This window comes from Dendropsophus ebraccatus, chromosome 1 (assembly GCF_027789765.1).
Source record: "Dendropsophus ebraccatus isolate aDenEbr1 chromosome 1, aDenEbr1.pat, whole genome shotgun sequence".
NCBI lineage: Eukaryota > Metazoa > Chordata > Amphibia > Anura > Hylidae > Dendropsophus > Dendropsophus ebraccatus.
The window spans coordinates 202,473,923-202,489,704 of record NC_091454.1 but is presented as its reverse complement, the minus strand read 5'-3'; the positions used below and the strand labels follow the sequence as shown (position 1 = coordinate 202,489,704).

At 42.9% G+C, this 15,782-nt stretch overlaps 1 protein-coding gene across 4 annotated transcripts in view; it reads left to right on the top strand.

The window, feature by feature from the left end:
• The window catches only part of PEBP4 (phosphatidylethanolamine binding protein 4), a 41,059-nt gene extending 26,795 nt beyond the window's left edge, over positions 1–14,264 (top strand). Inside the window, exons 4-6 of one of the 4 annotated variants that reach the window (XM_069944769.1) lie at positions 6,356–6,404; positions 7,848–7,964; positions 10,409–10,724. In XM_069944769.1, coding sequence (XP_069800870.1) covers positions 6,356–6,404; positions 7,848–7,964; positions 10,409–10,509 — 267 coding nt within the window. In that variant the 3' untranslated portion in view covers positions 10,510–10,724. Of the gene's footprint in view, positions 1–6,355; positions 6,405–7,847; positions 7,965–10,408; positions 10,725–13,352; positions 13,520–13,727 lie in introns of those variants that run through there. The other 3 variants (XM_069944785.1, XM_069944795.1, XM_069944776.1) reach the window with 3 other exon arrangements.
• The last annotated feature ends 1,518 nt before the right edge of the window (positions 14,265–15,782 follow it).

The following is a 15,782-nucleotide window of genomic DNA, read 5'->3' as shown; positions in this document are numbered from 1 at the left end:
CCTTCATCCAGGATCCAGGAACTCGTTCAAACCTACAGGAAGAGACTAGAGGCTGTGATTTTTGCAAAATGAGGATCTACTAAATATTAATGTCACTTTTCTGTTGAGGTGCCCATACTTTTGCCCCTGTCGAATTTTTTTTGAATGCATATTGCACATTTTCTGTTAGTACAATAAACCTCATTTCAATCCTAAAATATTACTGTGTCCATCAGTTATTAGATATATCAAACTAAAATAGCTGTTGCAAAAACCCAAATTTTGATAACTAAAAATGATTAAGATTAATAGGGGTGCCCAAACTTTTTCATGTGACTAACTTTCTGACAGCAGTTGATTTGAAGAAAAAAAACTTTCACCGGAGTACACCTTTTTAGGCCCCTATACACTTCATACCTATGTCAGTTGAACCCACTACCTATCAAGCTAAGGTGTATGGGGCTCTCCAAAATGATTGTTTTTGGTGATGGGGGTTGGGTGTGATGAAAAATCATTACGCAAACCCTTTGTTCTCTCGCTGTGGCTTACCTCTCTACATAGAGCACACAGGAACACTAGGCTGTGCCGTGTAAGGGGAGGATGGGCAGCGGGCAATAGAGATAACTGACAGCCCAACAATCATTAGTTATTGAAAGTGTACAGGGACCTTTTGTGTTCAGGGATGGATGTAAGGAAATGAATAGGGATAGCTAGCGAAGTTCAGTCTTGCGGAGGGCTATGATCTCTTCTTCTTGTTCTTTCTTCTTCTAACTCCTCTTCGTTCTTCCTTCCTTCCTTCCTTCTAACTCCTCCTCTCTGTTCTTCCTTCCTTCCTTCTTTCTAACTCCCTCCTCTGCTCTTGTTGTTTGTACCTGTCAGTGTTTTTGTTTTTTTTTGTTTGTTTGTTTTTTGTTTTTTTTTGCTGCTGTCTGCATGCCATAGTTCAATGACTATATATGTGAGATATAGGTTCCGGATCTGCTTGGTGACTTCTAGTATACTTTTTCGTTTACAATAGCGGGTATAATCACAATTCATATATTAAAGAAGGACAATGGAAACGTTTTCCTCCTTCCAGCTTCTGAGTGGTAAGGGTAAATGGCCATTCTGCTCCCCTTCTTACCAAGTAGCTGTTTCCCCGAAACTTCGCTGGTTCCAGTTTCCTTTTCTCTTTACCAGGGATGGGGAACCTTTTGGCCTTTCGGCTGTTGCTGGCTTCGCTTTGGCTGTCCAGGCATTATGGGAATTGTAGTCTTGCAACATCTGGAGGGCTAAAGGTTCCCCATCCCTGCTCTAAACAGACTAGCCAATTCCCGCAGTGCTTTTTTTGTTTAATATAAAGCACACTATAACTGGTACACAACCGCTATGCCTATCTGTTACCTTTCCATACAAAAAGATGTTCTGAGGCAGCTGGGCTGCAGTAAGAGTGCAAAGTTTTAACAAGAGATCTGTGAAGAGAACACCCTGCCTCGTATGATGTAGTCATGGAAATCCCCTACGACTTCTTATAATTCTATAATTGATGGTAGGTGGGTACAATATATATATATTGTACAGCCGCACTAAGTGGTAGCTGTCCTATGTCTACCGGCTACCAGACATATGTTAGAATTGAGCATAAAGCTGTGGCATAAGAGATAATGGTGATGATGATGATACAGAATTGTCCTGTCCCATATGCAGGAGCAAATCTCACAGCACCAACCTGACTCATCCCAAAAGCCGAACTCACTGCAGTTACCAAGGGAACCATCAGGATTAGTGATGTGGAGAGTGGGGAGTGCCTCCGAGGGTAATGGAGGGCTTAGAGTAGTCAATAAGGAGTTTTAACATTATAATGGGTGATCTCAGTAACTGGGGTAGACAGTGTGGTCGGGTAGGGGTGCTTCTTGCAGGACTTTGTTGTGCGTCCTGTTGCAGGCACTTTGCACCCTGGCCCCTTGCATCCCCCCCCATCTCTCCTCGGTCCTCTCCCTGCCTCTCTTCACTCTCCCCTGTGTTCTCCTTTCCACTTTCCCTGTCTCCCACGCCTGGTCTTCCTCCTGTTTCTCTTACGTGTCTGAGTGGGAGATTCCTTGTCACACGTGGCCTGGGAGTGGGAGCCTGAAAGAGCTTCCCCAAGATCCAGCTCATCATTATTACTCTCTGCCCTATACAGCTTACACTTTAATAACCCAGCCGAGCCAGCTGTGACTTCTGATTACCAGACAGCTGGATCCATTGTTTCACGGAGCCTGATCGCTGCAGCTAATATTAGACTGTGTGCAGAAAAACACAACCTGCCTGACACCCTCTGCTTTACACTTTATTCTCTCTACCCTCTGGCAACTTTAACCACTTCATAACCAAGTTGTTTGTTTTTTGCTCCATTATGACCAGGCCACATATGAGCCTTTAGCTGCTGCAGTGTGAACAGAACTTTTTCTACTCTGTTACTCAATGTATAGTTCCGTTACCATTTATTAGCAGGTGATGTATTCATTTGTGAGCTAAGACAACATGCAAGATACTTTTACATGTGTAAAGTTATATATCCACCATATTACGCTTTGTAAATAGAATTAATATACATAAAAAGTAGTTAAAGGGGAACTCCGGGCAGGACCACTTTTTTTCAAAATGCCCGGGGGAGGGTGGGTGAATATAACATCCACTTACCTCCCCTGCTCCATCACTGCTGCCCACATCCCACGAGCACTTCCTGGTCTAGAGACTGGACGTGACATCACAGGCCCGCCCCAGACCAGAGCAGCGCCACCAGCCCTGGAGCCGGGGAGGTAAGTAGATGTTATTTTTTCGATCCACCCCCTCTTCAGGTAGTTAAAAAAGAAAGTGTTTCTGCCCGGAGTTCTCCTTTAAGTGATACATTACTGAGTTAAATCCTCTATTATACTTCAGAGCTGCATTCAGAATGATGCTGGTTGTCATTGGAAGCAGTCATGAAACCGGATGAGAGATACAACCCTAGCAGCTTAGCTGAGCTCCTATAATGCAGTGGAGCAGTGACTTTTTTTTTTTTCTTTTCTACATCAGGGTACCATACAGGGCCGGACCAAAGACCACATCATAGGAGCGCCATCTCTGGTGGCAGATGTTACAATGCTGGATTCTTTTCTTTTACTGCTCCGGTCACTGCCAGCGGTTTTGACCGACAGTATACTCCTGACTCTCACGTGTCGGTGGAGGGAAAGGTCAAGTGTGATGAATTTCTTCCGCCCGACCCTTTTGTTCTGGGATAGATAATCTGATGCCAGAGCTGTCCGGCTGCAGTTTACCTTTCCCTATAGAGACCACAGGGATGTTTGGCCACACCTAACATTTATGCATATGGGGAGGACAGTTATTGAAGATGAAGATTTCCTAGTTTTCAACCGTAATCCTTTTAAGAAGGTGTAGAGTAGATTTTGCTACATGAAGATCCCCAGGTTATGGGGGTCCGCAGAATGGTCACATACTGGCAGTAATAGCAACCTGACGCTACATTGGATCCAAAGTAGCAGAGTGCAACCTGAACCAGCAGAGAATTGGGAGCCGGATCGGTGGAGGTGGAAGCCACCATGCCTATCAACCTGACATGGCCACCAGCAGGAGCCCTGGACTGTGACACTACCTGACTGTGGCATCTTGTTACAGCCTGTACGTTGAGTTATGACCCAGGAATACTTAATATATGGAAAGTAAACCACAGGATGTGTAGGGTTCGCTTCTTTATTCACACTTATTAATGTATTCCCCTCTCTTTTCATCTGGACCTTTTGGCTGGACCTTTTACCATTGTGCTTAGAAGGCCCCACGGTCCTCACTGCACAGCAACCCCAAGGAACCACCAAGTCCTCAAGCCTTGGTGGGATGAAGACCGGCACAGGAGACCTCTCATGTAGACCATACAGTATTCGTTCTTGTTCCTTGAAAGATGTCAGAGGTCCTTTCTTCTTTTGCTGAGGGATTACAATAGCTGAGGGATTACAATAGCCTATGTCCTCATAGCCTGGTCTGAGATTCATGTCGGGCCTTGTAAGAAAGCACAGTCTTGGTTCCATCTGTATACAAGTAGATATATAGAGAATGTGAAAACATAAAGTCTGGTTGCATTCTGCAATGATTCAGCTTCCTGTAGAGAGTAGGGGACACCAGCAGGTTAATGAACTCTCCATTATCACAGACTATAGAGTGTGTTCCTCCATGGAGGGGCTTTCCCTCGGATACACCCACACAGCCAGTGTCAGGGTTCCCCTGTGTGCCGCATCCTCTGCCCCCTCAGCCCAGCGCTCTCCCACACTGCTGTCACTCCTCTTCACTTCCTCTGTGATGCTGGGTTTTGTTCTGCCTGTATTCTCCAGTCGTATTTTGCTTCTTCTGCGTCTCGTCTTTATTGGTGTTCTCTGCATGTTTGTTTTTTGTTGCTGTTTTTTCCTCTCTTGTACAACTAATATGAAGTATATTAAAGTATAGGTTATACGATACTATATCTATGTGAATGATACCATCATCATCCGTTCCAAAGACCAGGAACAGGAGAAAATTACCTCACAGGCATAGTAAACCAAAATGACACGGACACCTGTACACATTGTAACATTCTTCTGACTAGAAATGAGCGAATTTACAGTATAAATGAAGGGAATCTTTGTTAGCTCAGCAATCTACTTATCAGCCTGCTGCCTTTAAAGTTCATGCCGCTCCTTGCTGCTCTACCCCAGGTGCCTGGAAAAGCTGGATCCAGTCCTGGGAAACTTCTCCTAGGACTGGATCCAGCTTTTCCAGGCAAATGGGGCGGAGCAGCATTGACCTCAAAGGCAGCCAGCTGATAAGCAGATTGCCAAGGAGCTAAGGAAGCCATTTGCTTTGTTTCTACTGTAAATTTGCTCATCTCTACTTCTGACTATGAGGGTGAGCTCCTCACATTATGTCTTGCCAACAATCAGCTGTGATCTATAGCAACACTACAGCCAGGTCTACTACCTGGTTCAGACTACCTGGTCTATAGCAACCTATAGCAAGGCTGTACTATTCTTGTCTGAAACAGACCTTCTATAGGATAACAATATGTAGGACACTTAGCACTCCTACAGATGAGCTATAGCTCCAGCACATACATAAAGAATGGGGTCGGAAGACATGCGCCATTCGTTGTGTAGTGGTGGCACCAGGTTACTTCAGTGGGAGCTGAGCCGTAGTAACCAGGTGCCACCAATACACAAACCAATTGTTTCAAGCCCTGTTCATTTTGAGCCAGAGCCATAGCCCACCCAAGTAGCTCATGGGCAGATGGGTCGGCACCATGCCGAACAGATGTTGATAGGTTATCAATAATGTCTGGAAAACCAGTAACTAAAACCCGCATAGTTACATGGTAGCTTAATATAATGAAATGCCCGTAGTTTTTCCATGCGTTGTAATGCAGATTTCTTGTGACGTGCATGAATTTAGTCACAGGCTTACTGGGAAGTTCGTGGATGGAGAGCCGCTATCTTGTGCCAATAATTTATCTACGTATAGAGAAGGAAATGAGGGTAATATGGGGGGTCGGCTCACACCTTTTTATCTTACATTCAAAAGAAGAGCCCGTGGAGCCTCATTAAAGAGTCTCGAAACACAGGACAAGCCAGATATCCCTCGGGGAAGGACCCAGCCAACCGGTGGCTCCTGTAAGGAAACCACCAAAACCACCATATTAGGTGGCCCTATATGTCAATGTAATGACAAGTGAAAAACCAAGACCAGGTATCCATCCACATACAGCTGTTTCGGGGTGTTGCCCCTCATCAGTATGGAGCAGATTCTGGCTAGGTGGGAGCAATGCCTAGTAGAGCCATAAGAGAAACAGATTGCTGATCTCAGGGATGGATACTTTGCCTTGGTTTTTTCTTGTCATTTCATTGACTTATAGGGCCACTTAATATGGTGGTTTTGGTGGTTTCCTTACAGGAGCCACCCCTTGGCTGGGTCCTTCCCAGAGGGATATCTGGCTTGTCCTGTGTTTTGAGACTCTTCAATGAGGCTCCACTGGCTCTTCTTTTGCATATTCATGTTTCCCAGGGGGCAATGCACCTATGATTTCACTGCATTGAGCGTTTTCACTAGCAGCTGGCAGTATTATCGTTTGGCTGGTCTCCCTGAGATCAGTAATCTGTTTTTCTTATACCTTACATTCAAGCAGGGCTGTAAGTTTGCAGATGGATGCGGTACAATCCATGAGACAGTACATCCTGCCCCCATCTAGGCCTACATCATACCATACATTATGTCACCATTTATTAGTAGGCTCTTATGCAGTCTGTGCCTTTTTTAAGTCTTCATCTGTTTAGGTAGACACATTGTTTACTTATATGTAGACTGGGTATTCATCTCTTTGTTGTCTGTTTTTATTTAGGGCCCGGATCTTCTAGCTGGAAAAATTTTTGAAGGAAGGATAATAGAAGGTAAAACCAGATACCAAAGAAACCAATGGACAAGACACAATGGGGGACATGTATAATAAAAGGCGTAAATGCCTTTTTAGGTGCAGATGGGGCAAATGGGCGTAAAAATATTCGCAAACTGTATTTTTGTGAATATTTTTTTCGTATCTGCGCCACCTTCTCCAGTGGGGCGGAGAGGGGGCGTTACTAGGGGTGCTGCTGCACGCAGAGGGGGCGCTGCCTCTGAGTGCGCCGCATTTATAATTTTTTCTTCATAAATGTCCCCCAATGTGACAAGCCGAGCAAATACCTATAACAGCTGCTCAAGCTCTCGTATTATTAGATGTTCTTTAAAAACGGAAAGTGCCATTAGTCTCTTGCTTTTAGCATCTCTTAAAGTGACTTTGTACCCACAATCTGCCCTCCCCAAGCCGCTTGTACCTTCGGTTAGCTGCTTTTAATCCAAGATCTGTCCTGGGGTCCGTTCAGCAGGTGATGCAGTTATTGTCCTAAAAAACAACTTTTAAACTTGCAGTGCTGAGTCAGACGGCCGTGGCCTAAAGTGTCTGCGCCCTAACTTTGCACCAACCCTCCTCCCCCCCCCCCCCCTCGTCACCATTAGGAATGCGGCTAGAACATTTTCTCCTGTCTGAAAATTGCACAGGTGCCTTAACGATCCAGCCCATGTGCCATGCTGACACAGGTGATGAATAGTAGACAATCTGCCTGGAACATTCCTAATGATGAAGAGGGTGGGGAGGAGGGACGGAAGGGTTGTGCCAGCCTATTGCATATACAATCTAGGCCACGCCTTTTGGCACAGGGCTACCAGTTTAAAACTTGTTTTTTAGGACAATAACTGCATCACCTGCTGAACAGACCCCAGGACAGATCTTGGATTAAAAGCAGCTAACCAAAGGTACAAGTGGTTTGGGGGGGGGGGGGTCAGATTGTGGGTACATAGTCGCTTTTCACTAACATAGCAGGCTTTCTCACTGGTACTAATTAACCAAAAGATTCATTCATGCTGTGTCCCAGTCACCTGAAGAAGCTGTTCTTACGGTGAAACATGTTGGAGGAGACATTCATTTGGAAACATTAATCTGTTTTAACATCAACTGTTGTTAGTAATGTGGTAAATGTGATTGGGAGTCCAGAAACCAACATACCAATATGAGTGGTGCTTGTGTGGCACAGATAAACTGGACTATTTCTGATAAGTTATAGAATAGTCAGATGGGAGGAGCCTATTTCTTGACTTCTGATTGACTCGCTGGGTTCTTACATAGTGGCCGCAGTTGTAAACACAGGGCATATTGGAGATTCAGCTATTTTTTTTTATTTTGCGAATAGAGTAGGGGCGGCTTGAGGTCTCCAGTTTTAAGGCAAATTATAAGGATGGATTCTCTGCTCAGATTTGACACCTATACAGGATTTTATTCTAAGACGTCTCTTTCTCATCAGCCTACAGAGGTCCCTCCCCCCCTCCAAACACTGGATATCACAGATATCAATTCCTTCTCTATCTGCAGCCCCCAGGTTCCTCCCCTGCTCTCCTGTCATCTGAAGAGACATTTCGAGGTACGTTACTGCTCAGTCATTGAAGTAAACTTCAACAAAAGAATATAATTCACTGCAAAACCGCATCCATGGTGCCCACACTTCCTGTTTTACATACTGTCAGGAGTTTTTTTTTAATATCCACCGATCCTAGAGTACCAGCTGATCAAAGGTAAGGGCCGAGCATAGAGCCGTGATGGTGTGTGGTGGGAGCATAGATGGGGAGCTCAAATATTAAATATAGAAAATTATGAAAAAAATCACCCAGACATGGAATATTGGGTATTTTTTAATCCAAGGAATGTTGTTGTACCTCGGCCCCATAATAAAGAGGTCCACTTATGTGTAAGACTAATAGAGGGTCTTGTAGGGACAGAACAATTCAGGCTTTAATAACGCCCACCGCTGTGCAGACCCATTTATCTCTCGGGCTCCTGCCATAATATTAATTGAATTTCCTGAAAAATGCCGGGATGGCAAAAAAGTATAATATCCACACCATACTCTTCATTCCTTCTATCGGAGGTAACATAATTAACCCTTTCTCCACTGTACGTATGGATATCGCCATGTCTCCATCCATACCATGTACCATGAGAAATATAGAGCGGAATGTAAGGGAAGCTCGGGAATAATGCAGTAGTGATGTACACTGATCGGTCACAAACAGACATTATGTACGTACAGTACGTTCCCCTTTGACCTATCAATCATAGGCTTCACACGACCTGTTATGGTGTCCTGTGGTATCTGGCACCAAAACTCTTGCTGTGAGGTTCCGCCTTATCCTACAGATAATTGTTCAGATTGAGGTATAGAGAATTTGAAGGCCAAGTCTTCACCTTAATCTTAAGTCCCTATTACATGAAATATGGCCAATTATCGGTAGTTTAGGCAGATAATCCTTTCATGTTATGTCGCATGTCGAAAGGCAATGATCAGCCGAAAGATTGTGGCCTTTCAGCATGCTAAAAGATACTGATCATGTCAGCGATTTGCTGCTTATTGCTCTGTGTAATAGGAGTGGCAGCAGCAGACCGCCGCTGACTTCAATGGGCAGCCCGAACGATCTAAGGATCGTTTGGGCAGCCCCTCCCACAGCTCCCCCACTCCCTGTCTATGTGTGTAGTTGCACAGGCAGAAAGTATGTTTAAACCATTTCTGAGCAATGGTCTGTGCATTGGTTAGGTAGGTGGTTGCTAAAGACCACATTGGCGGGCCAAATGTTGGTTAACTTTGTGGATGCAGAAGACCATTTTAGCCTATATCTTTCTGTTAGACACTCCATACATTGGACATTTATTAGGCCCAGCGTCCATTCACCCCACTAGATTTACTAAGATTCACACACTAGAGGGACCTGCGCCTGCTGTACAGCGGGCACAGAAGTTTACACCTGCTCCTGATCAGGTGTAGATTTCTGCCATGATTTACACCTGCTAACAGGTGCGGGAGGAGGCCGCGAAATCCACAGAAAAGAATTGACCTGCTTCAGATTTACAGTCTCCACTGCATACCTGTTTCCACACAAATACTTCACAGCATATAGATGAGATTTCTTCATTCACTCGTGAATTTACCCTTAGGGCCCCATTAGTCCATTTACACAGAAAGATTTTTTGACAGATTATCGGCCAAAGATTTGAAGCCAAAGCCTGAAACGGACTATAAACAGAGATTAGGTCATAAAGGAAAGCCTGAGATTTCTCTTCTTTTCAAATTCATTCCTGGCTTTGGCTTCAAATCTTTGGCCGATAATCTGTCAGATAATCTTTCTGTGTAAATGGACCCTTACACAGAGCAATAATCGTCCGATTATCACTTGGTGTAATAGAGACAACGATCAACTAATGAAACAATAATCAGCTGATCGTTTCTTTAGGCCCAGATTAAAAATCATCGGCCGCTGACCACGCGATGTACAGCCGATGACTGACAATTGCCCAAACAGTTAATACTTTACCTATGCACGTTCCTGGTGTTCTCCTGCGCTCTGTATGCGTCCCAGCACCGTGCATTGCATCTTCAGAGTGGCCTGTTTGAGCTGACAGGCTGCTCAGCCAATCACTGGCCGGGACCACTGCAGCAAGTGATTGGCTGAGCAGCCTTTCAGCTCAGACAGGCCGCTTTTGCTCTGAAACTGCAGGGCGGGCTGCCGGGACGCATACAGAGCACAGGAGAACACCGGGAACATGCACAGGTAAAGTATTAACTGTTTAGGCAAGGGCTGCACGGACATTGCTAACAATGTCGGTGCAGCCCTTGATAAACGATTATCGGGCCGTATAATAGGCCTAGTAAATGATCCACACCTATTTACAGTATTGATCGGGCCTTTATCAGCCCGTGTAAAAGGACCCTTACAGGTGACATTGCAGCTATGGGCCATAGAGAGGGGTCTCTAAGAAGGGAATAACGGCCAATCCATGAGGTCAGGATATTAATATTACTCTTTTCTCTTCCAGGTAACTTTAAAATTGATGACTTTGTGTCACGCTTCAGCTTAGGGGATCCAGTGGTCACCACTCAATTCATGGCCCAGAATATCCAACAGAAGGCGCTGTAAATGTGACATCACATCCTGTCTGCTTGTATCACCACTGCTGTGTACCTGCTATGAGACTGCAGTGCACACATTAGAATAGTGTATATGATGATATAGATGTACTTGTATATGGAGTGACTCACTGACCGGCTACAGTAATCATTGCTGTGATTATTTTATTCTGTTGTGTTCATGTAGAGCAGACAGACTTGTCAAATAAAATGAAATCTTCTCTGCCTTTGTCTTATAGACTTGTTACTTTTACTTTTTTACTCCCAAATGTACACATATCAAATGGGCATTCTCCTCACTGTATGTTATAGCACAGGGTTGGGGAACCTTCAGCTGTTGCAAAACTACAATTCCCATCATGCCTGGACATCCGAAGCTTCTCTATAGCAATAAGATCTGGGGATTGTGACGGCTAAGGGTCTGCCAAAGATTTGAAGCCAAAGCCAGGAATGGATTTGAAAAGCGGAAAAATCTCAGGCTTTCCTTTATGACCTGATCTGTTTATAGTCTGTTTATGGCTTTGGCTTCAAATCTTTGGCAAATAATCTGTCAGATAATCTTTCTGTGTAAATGGAACCTAAGGAAGCCTGGTACCTGGAACCAATCCGTGACTATACAACCTGTGGTATTGTTCATTTCCTTGTCCTTCTGCCACAAGGTAAACAGCTAAAAAGGGAAAATTTGGCAGCACATCTATGACTCTGTTCACACTGCAGGTTGCATGCTGCTAGTGGCTTAAGTACAGACAAAAAAAACAAAAAGTGCAGCAGCAACCTACAGGTGCAAGGGCTTACCGTATATACTCCTCCCAGCGTGTTTATCGTGTGTACGCTGGGAAGAGTATATACGGTAAGCCCTTGCACCTGTAGGTTGCTGTTGCACTTTTTTTTTTACAAGGTAAACAGCTGCCATGGAGACACGAATGTGGTTAGGTACAATACTTAGATGGGCCTCTACTGTTCAGTGATACCATTTTTACTCTTTTGCTCAGGGGAGTCTTGCGTTTCCCTTATACACAATGGCATTGGAATTGGTAATACCCCTTGAACTTACAAATATTTTAAAAATTATCTAGGGTCAGGTAGTTATGCAGATTTGTAAATTACTTTCTTCCAGTACTTATCAGCTGCTGTATGTCCTACAGGAAGTGGTTTATTCTTTACAATCCAAACAGTGCCCTCTGCTGCCACCTCTGTCCATGTCAGGAACTGTACAAACCTCTCCACCTGCTTTTACATTTTCAAAAAGTTGTGCAACTAGTTTTGTTGCCTTTAAATAATATTTTTCATATATCGGACTCTTAAGTCACTTGACATGGCTTTTTTACTCCAACCTCCGTATAACCCGTTTGGCTGAAGGCAATATTACATAAGCCTACTCTGTTCTCTTCTGCATTGGGGCCATCATCCATCTGTTTTGACAGAAGAGAGTTCTGAATACAGCGCAATGTTTACTGTTTAAACCATACACACCAGAAGATCCTGACAGTCCGTATGACAAGTCAATGGGGTGAAAACCGGAAAGAAAGTCCAACCGCACCAAGTTTTATGTTGTCTCTTTCTACTGATCTGTGCCTCCACACAATCCTGTCTCTGAGGTCTACAGGCAGTTCTTTCCTCCTCATGGCTTGGTGGTTGCTCTGGTGCATTGTCAGCTGAGCGACCTTATATAGACAGGGGCGTGTCTTTCCAAATCCTGTCCAATCAACTGAATTTACCACAGGTGACTCCAATTTATGTACAGAAACATCTCAAAGATGATCAATAGAAATGAGAGACCCCGGAACTCTACATTAAAGTGTCACAGCAAAGGGTTTGAATACTTATGTCCACATGAAATTTTAGTTTTTTCTTCTTTTAGTACATTTACATACATTTTGAAAATTCTGTTTATAGGGTATTGAGTGCAGAAGTATTATTATTATTATTATTGTTATTTCTGTAACACAAGGCCGTACCATAAAATGTGAAAAAGTAAAAGGGTCTGAAGACCCTCCCAAAGCATTTTACATGCTATACTTACTACCTTACCCTAAGTACAGGTATACGCAGGTATAATTATTTTGAGCTGGAGGCTCAGCGGGGTTCAGTGTTTGTCGGCGATATTCGGTTAACTACAGACTGGTTTTGTTTTTATCTATTATGACTTCTGTCCATGGCTGCTTATAACAATTACCATTTCTTACACCTAGAGATTATTTAGTAGAGCCATTTAGGAAGGTCAGGTTCAGTTATATCAGACCTAGATATGTCTTATCTGGTTATAATTAAGGATGACGAACTATCTGTGGAGGGTTTAAAGTGTCACTGTTGTTAAAAAAAAAAAAAAAAAAGTTTTTTGTCATATTTTTTAGTTTTTGTCAGTTTTGTCATATAGACATGTCAAAAGTTTTGATTGGTCCGGGTCTAAGTGTTCAGATCTGTACCGATCAGGAGAACAAGCACTGCAGTGCATCCCAAAAACTAGTTGGGCTCCATAGACTTAGGGCCTTATTACACCAACAGATTATCTGACAGATTTTTGTAAACCAAAGCCAGGAATGGATTTGAAAAGATGCGGAATCTCAGTCTTTCCATTGTTAACTGTTCTCTGTTTATAGTCCATTCTGGGTTTTGGCTCAAAAAAATCTGTCAGATAATCTGTTAGTGTAATAGGGCCCTTACATTATGAGCCTCACTCTTTTTTTTTCTAACACAGAGCGAGAGTGGACGGGGCTGCCGCAGTCTTCTCCCGATTGCTACGGGTCTGAACACTTAGACCTGGACCAATTAAAACTTTTGACGTGTCTTAGTTATTCATTGACATTTCCTATATCCTGATGCTAAAAACCTGACGTCACTTTTTTTTATTAGCAGTTTTCATTGACTGAAGGCAATCTCCTGCAAATTCAGGTTATGTTCACACCTGCACTGGAAACCTCCGCCACAGATTATGTCCTTTCTGATAGGACACTAGGGCTGAGTGCACTGCTATTGAATCAAATCAACAGACACCTTGGTAGAACCTGACAAACCACAATGTAAGTCATTGGAGTCAATGATGTTGGCGTGTGTCTGTGCGACACATCTGAAATTGTATCATGGTTTTTGTTTTGGCAAAAGGAAACAAATTTGCATAAACCCTAAATCTTCCATAATTCCAGAAGAGAAATATTCCTTAGCTTAAAGTGTACCATGTTATAGAGACATTTCAAAAGTTTTGATTGATCCAGGTCTGTTTTTTTTTAGACCCGCACCGATTGGGAGAACAAGTTGAGAGAGGACGCACTGCAGCCCATCCTCTTCCACACTCTATGTGCTCCATAGACTTAGGGTGCTTTTACACACAGATATCAGACTTATCTGACAGATTTTTGAAGCCAAAGCTAGGAATGGATTTGAAAAGAGGAGAAATTTTAGTCTTTCCTTTATGACCTGTTCCCTGTTTATAGTCTCTTCCTGGCTTTGGCTTCAAAAATCTGTCAAATAAATTGGTCAGATATCTGTGTGTTGACTCCTCTGTGATCAAGCGGTTACACGAAACGTGCGTTAGAGGTGGCAGCTCGCAGCTTACAACAGGTACTGTTTGCAGTCTTTGGGATTGAACTTTCCATGTAACTTAGAACTGTCTATTTACTACGGCACTTTGTTCATCCGGGACTTAATATTGTGCAATATTGAGTATATAGTGATTTCTGTGCGGGAACATTTCAGCCAATATTACCAACCTTGTTTTATTATTCTGTTGTGATTTTAACAGTACCTCTAGTGCGCATAATTTTACTCCATTATGTGATTTTATATGTTACATCAATAAAGTGATTTGTATTGTTGAAAGATTGGTTGTGACCCCTTTTTTTGTAGGATTTGTTATTGGGACCTGGGTCAGGTCTGGTGGTCTTTTTAGGGGATATAGATATCTGTGTGTGTAAAAGGACCCTTACATTATAAACCTGACGCTTTTTTTTTTTTCTTACACAGAACGCGAGTGGACCAAGCTGCTGCAGTCTTCTCCTCGCTTTTTCTCCCAATCGGTTTGGGTCTGAAAACCTGGGTCAGACCTGGACCGATCAAAACTTTTAAAATGTCTCTATGACATATAAAAAAAATTTTTAAAAAACGGCAGTGACACTTTAAACTTTCCATATAAATAGCAAACTCCCGCGTTCTAATGTCTCAGATCACTTCTGCTTTTCTAATGTGCTGAGTTATTTGAAAGCAAAAGAGGGACGTATAGATGTCGACTTCCGGGTGTGAATGGCCACTTTATTAGAGACACTTGTTCTTGCATGGTTGGCCCTTTCCTGTATGGAAATGAGGCCTGTGATCCTGGAGTGCAGCATAAAAGTAAGGGACCATTCACAAATCTGCAAAATACTGTCTGTGCACAGACAATATTCTGCGGACCGGACCTTAAAGCTCCCAGCATCATCATTCATGATGATACCAGGAGCTCAGAAACTATTTAAACACACTTTGTCAGTACAGTAGCACGAAGATTTAAACCACTTTGGAGCAGGTGGCATCATCATGAAGGATGATGGCAGGAGCTCCAAGGTCTGGTCCACAGAATACTGTCTGTGCACGGACAGTATTTTGTGGATGTGTGAATTGCCCCTTAGCAAGTTTTTTTTTAGATCACTTTAAAGGGGTTATCCAGCTAGAATCTTTTTTCTTCCAAATCAACTGATATCAGTTATATAGATTTGTAATTTACTTCTGTTAAAAAAATCTCAAGTCTTATTGTTGCTAGGTTTTATGCCTTGTCCATGTTATTATACAAATTCCTGTTATACCTAGAATGTCGGCTGTCAAAATGTTCGTAAAAATTTGAAAAGATTTCAATATAAATATTGAACCAGAACTCCAAAAAAATAAATAAATCTCAAATCTTCCGATACTTTATATAGATTTGTGATTTACTTCTATTAAAAAATCTTAAGTCTTCCTATACTTATTTGCTAATATATGTCCTGCAGGAAATGTTTTATTTTCAGTCTGACACAGTGCTCTCTGCTGACTTCTCTGTCAGAGACAGGAACTCTGTTTCGGTTTTCTATGACTCCCCATAGAAAACCTTTCTTGCTCTGGACAGTTCCTGTCAGACTGAAAATAAAAATTTCCTGCAGGACATACAGCAGCTAATAAGTACAGGAAGACTTAAGATTCTTTAATAGAAGTAAATTACAAATCTATATACCTTTCTGACACCAGTTGATTTGAAAGGAAAAGATTTTCGCTGGACAACCCCTTTAAGAGTCCACATAAGAAGGGAAAATCCATTGATCTGAATGACTTGAAATG